The sequence below is a fragment of the Trichosurus vulpecula genome, chromosome 2 (assembly GCF_011100635.1).
Source record: "Trichosurus vulpecula isolate mTriVul1 chromosome 2, mTriVul1.pri, whole genome shotgun sequence".
NCBI lineage: Eukaryota > Metazoa > Chordata > Mammalia > Diprotodontia > Phalangeridae > Trichosurus > Trichosurus vulpecula.
In genome coordinates this window covers 26,240,692-26,249,823 of record NC_050574.1, presented here as the reverse complement: position 1 = coordinate 26,249,823, position 9,132 = coordinate 26,240,692, and the positions used below count along the sequence as shown (strand labels likewise).

At 41.7% G+C, this 9,132-nt stretch overlaps 1 protein-coding gene across 1 annotated transcript; it reads left to right on the top strand.

Moving 5' to 3' along the window:
- Nucleotides 1-284: 284 nt before the first annotated feature.
- Nucleotides 285-6,774, top strand: AJAP1 (adherens junctions associated protein 1). The gene is made up of 3 exons (XM_036745305.1): nt 285-366; nt 4,010-4,252; nt 6,648-6,774. Exons 1-3 carry the CDS (start codon nt 323-325, stop codon nt 6,718-6,720), a joined length of 360 nt encoding a protein of 119 aa, XP_036601200.1. The 5' UTR covers nt 285-322; the 3' UTR covers nt 6,721-6,774.
- The last annotated feature ends 2,358 nt before the right edge of the window (nt 6,775-9,132 follow it).

The window sequence follows — 9,132 nt, the reverse complement described above, 5'->3', positions numbered from 1 at the left end:
TGATCCCAGCATCATGCAGCAGGTGTCCAACACTTTGTCCTAGAAAGGGGAGGACTCAGGTGGCTGTCATCTTCCCTAATCTGCATTGTGACTCACATCATTTCAGAGAACTTGGAAAACTGGTCATGAATTACACTTATTTTATTTTTTTTAACTAAGTAACACTAATGTACTTTTTTTCAGTTTTAAAAGTTTGCCCTTCCTTTTTTGCTCATTAATTTTATGGATATTCCTCTCCCCACCTCCACCCCACCCCCCTTTTCTTTCTTTCTTTACAGGTCTGGCTGTCCATCAGATAATAACCATCACTGTCTCCCTCATCATGGTTATAGCCGCTCTGATTACAACTCTTGTCTTAAAAAATTGGTAAGGACCCTTCTGGCTTGGGGAAAGCAGGGTAGGGTGCCTGTCTTTGCAGGCCCCTGGGCCTTGGGGAAATGTGTGCTAAACATTTGTTCAAAGAATTCTGCATGTGGAGGTAAGGAAGATCTGGATTGAAATCCCACCTCTGACACATATTAGCTGGGTGACCCTGGGCCATCAACTTTGCTTCTCAAAGCATCAGCTTCCTCCTTTGCAAAATGATGGGAGTGGACTGGATGTCCTCCAAGGTTCCTTCCAGCTCCAGACCTATGAGAATATAATTTATTCCATTGTTTTTATGGCATTTAGAAAAATAAGACAAGTGTCCTTATTACTACTACCGTTACTATTTTCATTTTCCAAGTCACATTGTTCTTTCTAGGTGATTCCCCAACATCTAAATTTGCTGGCCTTCTCTGCTGTGACTCCTTGGGATAGTTGTAGGATTGGAAGCTACACCTGCTATTTAGGGCAAATCATCCTGCCCCATGGCTCCCTCAGCAGGAGCTGTACTGAACACCAACCATATTCAAATAGCTTCCCAGATGCCTTCCTGCTTATGTTCCCAAAGTCTCCTCTCTGATCCAAAAGCATCTTGTAGAAACAAGAGCCAGCTCAGCCTACCATTTCAGTAGTTATCATTTCCTTTTCTTACCTTCTCCAAACCTTTGGTGAATATTCCCATACTTCCACTGAGATTTTCCTAACCTAGGACGCCCCCTATCTTCTGTTCCCTTTCCCCTCCATCCCTCCTATCATTCCTTCCCCAGGACACAGGTCCTTGGATAATTTCGTTCACTTTGCTTGTTTAATTTACTCTCCGGTTTTCCTTTCGACATCAGCTCTGCAAATAGTGAAATAGGTTAGTTCTTCGCTTCAGGCATCCCTGCTTTTGCCTGTTTTCTTATGGAAATTGGCCTACTTTGAGGTCAGATTGACTGGGTGTAATGTATCTGCCACCACCACTTCCCTATCTGCTTTACTGGGGAAATTGGGAGAAAAAATGGGTTACCTCACCCTTCAGAAAGGCACTTTGGAAGCCCCTTTAATATCTCCCCCAACCCCAATTTACCGGTAGTTTTTCTTCCAGAAAATGTTCTCCCATTCTCACTTCAAAGCTCAGTTCTGTTGTAGTATAATGTACCTACATGAGCACTTGCTTTTTCCAGATAATAATCTAAGAGGAATACTGGATGGTGGGCACAAAGGGCATCCGAATCCCCAAATAAGGGGAGCTAGTTGATTATTCAGTTGATGGTGTTAGAGAAGGCAGCACCAAATATCCAGGGTATCACACAGCCAAAGAATGAGCCCAAAGGCTCTAAGGGAACCTCCTTGATACCTTTAGAAAATCCCTGTACTGACAGAACATTGTCAGGGCGGCCAGGCAAAGATGTCTAATGGAGCCTGTTAGATGGAGGTCAGCCAGATTGGCAAGTTAGGAATGATGTGAGTCCACCTTGCTCTACAGATCTATGGAGGGAACTTTCTGATTTGTGAACACAAAGTGGCTTCCATTGCTCTGTATCCGAAGTAATGATCTTTCACAAAAGAGATTTCTAGTGGGACTCAGGTGAGGTCCAAATGGAGGTGAGAAGTCTAATGCCATAAAATAATTTGTTTGTCACCTCTGAGTTTCTTTGGAAAACCTCTACAGAGCAATGCAGTGATGGCCCCAGGATTGGGAAGGGGGAGAATATCAACCTAGGGAACTCTGGAACGGATGGGAAATTCATCTGCTCTTTCCTGATGGGTAAATTAGAGTATACACACAGCACGCACACACACACACATACACACACACACATGCACACATGTACACATGCACATACTCACACACACACACACAAGCCAATACCAATGTGCTTTATGAGGATTTTCATGTTATTAAATTTGCCCTTTCAAAAATCAGCTTTAGGATAGGGAAACTCATGGAGATCTATCCTACCTTAGGAGTCATGGACATTTCTCTCCAACACCTCCACCACATTCACATGAAGAAATAAAACCATTGAAAAGTTATGACACTGAAGGAGAAGGGAGAGTGTCATATGTTACCCTTTCTCCTCCCCACTTCATCCTTCTCCAAAGATCTAAAGCCCAGACTAGAGAGCAGCAGAATAATGTCTGAGAGGGGAGGCATGGTAGCTCAAAGGAAAGAGTGATGTCCCTGCAATCAGAGGATTGGGTTCAACTTCTGGCTCTGCTATATACCTCTTTTTGATCTTGGCTAGTTCATTTCTCCCTCTAGTTCTCAGTTCCTCATGTATGAAATGAGGTGGTTTAACTCTATCCCTATGATCTAGGAGGAGTGTAAGAATGAAGAGTATGTCCTAAGGTGGGTTCCATTTCTTCCCCAGTCATTTGTCATCTTTTTACCATTGCTGTGGGCCACTCGGAAGAGACCACCATGGATGGGGTCAGAGACAGGACTCACATTTGAAAAATGGCCAATATCATTGATATTTTCCTACTGGAAGGATGGATGAAACTTACTGTTTCTCTGTCTTGCTCTAGATGTTACATACTATGAAGGAGACTACATCACCAATTGTCTTCTTCATTCCAAAGACCATGGAAATTTTTGAGTTCTTTCTCATCCCTTTTTGCTGCAAGATGCTAAAGAGAGGAAAGGCTACCAGTTGCCACCTTATGAGTACAGACTGAGTCCTTTCCAAAGTCCTAAGGCTAGGATAAGAAGCCAGATATGCCATACAGATATACCATAAACCTTATCTTCATATACTATATTGATAGAATGGAGTCTAGCTTCCAACTTGGGGGCTCTGGACTAAAAATAAAGAAATCTCAAGTTATAAAATCCCAAGAGAAGCTGAGAGATATGATAGCAAGATAGCCTAGGTTGTGAGCATGACCATCAAGGCCCAATAGGATATAGGAGATACTCCCAGGCATGTGTATATATTTTATATACACATGTACATGCATCTATGGTATATTTGTACATATACACACATTTGCACATATGTGTAGGGACACACCTAGGTATACATACATATGCATACATGTGTGGGCATTAGCATGATATGTAAATGCATGCACATACATACACACAAGCATATATGTATGTCTATACACACATGTAAACAGGTATGTACATATACACTTGTGTATGTTTGTGTGTGTGTGCATTTTTGGAGGGGCTTCCAGAGTGATTTTCTGAACCCCTCTCATACTTGTCACCAGTGTTTCTCAACTATCATAGGCTAATTTAGTGGCTAGTTATCTATCTCAATTATTTGTCCAACTGAGGCATCAGGAAGGGAAAGCATGTTAACACCATTGTTCTTGCTGGCACTCTTTGAGCAAACATAACTCCAGCTTCCCGATAACATGGCTAAACCACTCATCTCAATAATTTTCCCTGCCATAATGGCTCTCATTTGAAATTCAAATTTGATATAAAAAATAAAGTGAGCTGATTGCTTGATTGTCATTGATCCTTCTGAAGAGCTTGGGAATTATAATTTAATATTAAATGATGTAGAATTAATGCTTTGCTATGAAGGCCCTGCGTTCAAATGTTGATCATGTCTTTGTATATTTTGTTACCCCCTCATTTCCTCTCCATTCAACCCCACAATCCTATAACCCACATCCCCAACTTCACACCATTCTCCCCTAGCTGTGCACAAAGTGGAAACACTCGGAGAAACAGCCACCAACGGAAAATTAATCAGCAAGAAGAGAGCTGCCAAAACCTGACGGATTTCACTCCTGCCCGGGTGCCCAGCAACTTGGACATATTTACCGCCTATAATGAAACCCTGCAGTGCTCACATGAGTGTGTTAGGACCTCAGTGCCCGTGTATACTGATGAGACTTTGCACCCAACTGGGGAGTATAAAACCACCTTTAATGGAAACAGGTAAGCTTAGCCTTGGAGCAAGCACAGTTGAGTTTTGCAAAGCTCGTGGCAAATCCCATGCCACATAAACAAAGATTTGCTTGTGTTCCCAAAATGTGACTCAGATGTTCATGTTTTACAGCAAGGCTAATTAGGCAAATAGCTCCTACCATGCACTGAATATAGAGTTAACTATAAGAAGCATGCTTAGGTCTTTTTTATCTGTACTCTCCTCTCTCCTTAAGAGTTCCAATCAGCTAAGTTTGGTTCCAGATTCAAAGGATTAGAAGGAGTACTATGAATAATAGTAGCCATGATAGTAATAGCAATTGACAATGATATAGCCCTTGCTAGTTTGCAAAGATGGATTGGCACTCTCCTGGTGTGAGGCTTTAAAGTGTGTGCTCTTGCCATCCCCTAGAATTCAAATGGCCGCCTCGGATTTACTGGTCTTCTAGTTATCAACAGGTTATTATCGTCCACTCCCTGAACCAGGAGCTGTGAGCCCCTGTCAATGTAATGTCAACAGCAGGTAAAGTTAAAATGTCAAGTACCAACCAGTCTCTCTTCCTAGATCTGTCTTTATTAAATGCTGCTACTGTTTATTATTGGCTTGTTCTATTTATGCTTTCAAAAAATATGCCACCTAACCACCTCAAAAAATTCACTGGCATTTCCTCAATATAGATCTGAATTTGGCACCCAAAGATTTATCCCAAATCAAATTAAAATAGGCATACAGGAAAATAGCGTGAAGTAGTTTGTTTAGTTACCCTGGCAGCTATGCGGCACTGTAGATAGAATGTTGGAGGTGGAGTTAGGAAGACCTGAGTTCAAATTTGGCCTCTGATGCTTATTAGAATGTAACCCTGGGAAAGTCAGGCCATCTCTGTGAGTATCTAATACTTCATCTGTAAAATAAGGGTGTTGGATTCAATGGCCTCTAAAGGCCCTTCCATTTTTAAATATATGATCTTCTGATCCCATGAGGCTATGGTACACAACTGAGAGCATGTTAATAGTAAATCAAAAGAGAAGGTGACTAAGAGACTGGGAGGACTGGTGCTTAGGGTATGAGCATGACCAGGGAAGCCTAATGACTATGGAAAGTGCCCTCCAGCACAAAACAGGATATGTTCCTATTGCTAGCCTTTTGGAAATGGTCAATAACATGATGTATTGCTTGAAATCATATTGTCTGTCCATTCAAAGGCCAATCATTCCAGGTCACCTTTAGGACTAACTACTTGAGACTTTGGCCAACATTGTCCCATAGTTCTATGTGTCTCCTTGTCTAATCGACTCAAATGAGTATTTTCTTTTCCTCCTTTTCTTTTCTCTTTCAGTGGCTTCTTGCCACATGCGTTCTTTCTCCTGTTTCTCTCCATGTTGGAGTCTCCATTATGTTCATTACATAAAACCCTTCTCTCAGAATAGGTACCCCAGGAGCAGCAGCCCCCAATCAATTGTTTTGCTCAACACCTTTTGAAATCCCCTTCAGGAATCCTGGGAGCTTGGCTTGCAGAGGGCTGAGTAGATAAAAGAATTGAAAGAAAAAAGGATTTTCAAACCATTTCATTGAGTGTTTTGTATGTGTGTGTGTGTGCGTGTGTGTGCGTGTGTGTGTGTGTGTACGTGTGTGTATGTGTGTTGATTCAGACATGGACTGCAGCCAACTAATGCTGAGTCTCATGAGGTGTGAGAGAGGGGTGTGGAACTTTTTGGTTCTGTTCTGTCCCACTATCATTCTCACATCTGTGTTTCCTTAAGCATATCATTGATGTCTCTGGTCTGCTTTGTCTGGAATCTCCTACAGGGGAGAAAAAAAAGAAAACATTCGTTGGAACAGGGTTCACTGCTTTTTTTTCCCCTAAGGTAATGCTTTGTTGGACTTTCTCTGCACCATCCCTACCCCACCATTGGCCTTGGGAAAATATCAATGAAAAATGATGTGCCTTATCAATGCTTGCCAACTGATGCACATTTGAAACTTCTTCTGTGTCCCAGACTTTCTGGAGTGTTGGCCTTTCCTTAAGGTACAAATTGACAAAGAAAATAGATTCCAAGAGCAGAAATACTTGGGAAGATGACACAAGTCTGGTGGAACGCACCCTTTTGGCCCACTGCATAGTATCCTAAATGTTACAGGGCCATTAGGTTTGTTGTCCTTTCAAGTTTTTCAATATGGGAAATAGTTAACTGGTCAGAATAACCCTCTGGCTGAGGAATAAAAGATATATCTTTATTTCAGAAAAGCCAATGAGCCAATCCAATGCATTACTTTAGAGGGAATTTTCATTTTCTTTCTTTCTTCTAAAGAAGCTAGTTTTGCTTTTTTTCGAAGCAGGCCTGACCTGGCTTGCCTATTGTGTGTTATGTACCAGCACGCGCAAGCCTATTTTTCTGCTCGCTGCAGACCTTCTTCTTCTGATCGACATCTAATTCCTGTGGCCTTTGTGTCTGAGAAATGGTTTGAAATCTCCTGCTGACTGGCCGAAGTCTCTTTTACTTCCTGGGGGCAGGGCAGACGCCATGTGTCTATTTCCTGGTACGTACCACTCTTAAGACATTATTATGGTCCCTTTCCCCTCCTCCCAAACCTCCTACTTTCTATCAGTTTAAGCAGTTGTCTACCCATGAAAGAACGCACAACGATATTAGCCACTGGGTGAAAACCAGATGACTGACTTATCCTTTTGTTTCTTTTTCTCTTAAACCCAATATAAATTCCCCATAGGGCAGAATTATTATTATTATTATCAATGGTGTTTCAGGTTCCCAAGGAAGACAGTTTCTCGGATGGCATCCATGGCAGGGGAAAATTTCTTCTTGAAACAAGTTACAATTACAGTTCTCATTTCCCTTAACAGAAGAAGATTAGGCCAGCAACTAAGTGTGCATGAATCTCTCCTCTATCACATGTCTTTACACCAGGAGGAGGGGTGGGGAACTAAATTAAAATACAGTTTTGAAATATAAAAATAAGAGATAAAGAAGAAAATGATAAAGAAAGAAAGTGAAGAGTTGAGACATATCTACTAATTTGAAACCAGGGACTGGTACAGGATGAATTTTCCACGCTCTGCTGGATAAGAACATTTGGTTTGCTTTCAATGATATTAACTCTAATGCTAACGGTAAATTGCTTTCTTCTGTGCTGAATCTTCCGAACATTTGGACTGTGTGGTATAAACTGCATTTTACCTCTCTGGCTGCACATGTTATAGGCATAGTCTAGAGACGCAATCAAAGGTTTTCGAATGATTTGCATTTAGTGCGTTCACTATAGGAAATCCTTTCCACAATCACGTCGCAACATTAACATTAAGAGTGCACAAATAATCAGAGACTTCTGCTTTTTAGTCTCATTTTTGAGGAGGAGGAAGAGGGTGAGGAGCGCAGGTAGAATTTTAGAATAAGAATGATTCAGACAAGGGTAAGGTGTTTGCTAAGGAAGCAGTTTCAGAACACAGCCAGTTCTAAGCAAGCAGCATTTGTTACAGGCTTGGCTCCAGACTCGCACACAGCTTTCAGGAATAGGAATGAATTGGTCAGTCCCTAATCCCAATTCTAATGAATCGCATATTCACTCCAAATCAAATTTCCAACCCTCATTCCTTGTCCCGGAGCCAGAATGACCTGCTTAGCATGATGTTCAGCCAACAGACAAAGAAATGTAATTAGATTACAATGGAAAGTGAATAAAATACAATGGATTTTGCTGGGTTATCTGTAGTCAGAGCAGGTAAGATGAGTTCTTTTCCATAATAGTTTAATAGGGTCAGCTCTCTTGGCCACTGGATGTTCATCAGTCTCATGTCACCCTCTCTCCCCTTTGTCAGCCCACCTTAATTAATGCCATTAAGACTGCAGAAGATGCTGCCTTTGTAGTTCTATCTCAGCTAGCAACTGAGAGCCTGCTTACTAATGAAAAAAGCTGTTGGTTTGTTGTGGGGAATACTCCAGAGCAATCAAGCCAGTTTCCAGTATCTCTATTATGGTAAAAAAAAAAAAAAAAGCATGAAAGCAAAAACACAGTAGACTGAATGTGGTAAGGTTGCTAGAGGGAAGCTAGATGGTCCAGTGGTTAGAGCACTGGTCTTGGAATCAGAAAGCCTCAACTTCATGAGTTCAAAATCCAGCCTCAGATACTTACTAGCTGTGTGACCCTGGGCAAATCATTTAACCCTGTTTGCCTCAGTTTCCTCATCTGTAAAATGAGCCGGAAAAGGAAATGGCAAACTAATCTAGTGTGTTTGTAAAGAAAACCCAAAAAGGGATCATGGAGAGTCGAACACGACTGAAATGACTAAATAACAAAATAATTGCTAGTCTGACCCTACATGAAAGAATCTGGTAGTAGGAACTCCTGGAAAGTGGTAGTGGACTCTCCAAATTAAGGAAAACTCCCCAAAGGAAAGTAGGGACATCCCTTATTGTAGTCTTAGCAGAGCCCTAACTAGGGTGGGATAACTGGAGCTCTGGTCCAAGGCCAGAACACATAAACCACCAACTAGGATCATGCTTCCCCTACCTGTTCCTCTCTTGCTGTCCTCTATCAGAAGAGTTTTTTTTCTGAGCCATGGTCACCTGGGAATTTACAGGGCACAGGTAACAGTGCCACTTGCTTCCTTCCCATCCAAGACCACTGCCCCTGTTCAGCCTTGCCCAACACAATCGAATGCTGGCCTCATTATGGCCACACTCAATCCCCTCCATCATAGACATCCCAGGTAAGTCTCCTTCTTTTCTAATGCCCCCCCGAATGCTTGTAATTTTTAATTATGACCATAGGCATTAGATTATCTTTCAAAATTGTGGAACTGATGCAACACCAAACCCCACCCCCAAGCTATCTCTCTTAGATTTTCTATCTCCAAAAAGGCACTGAGAACCTTCAA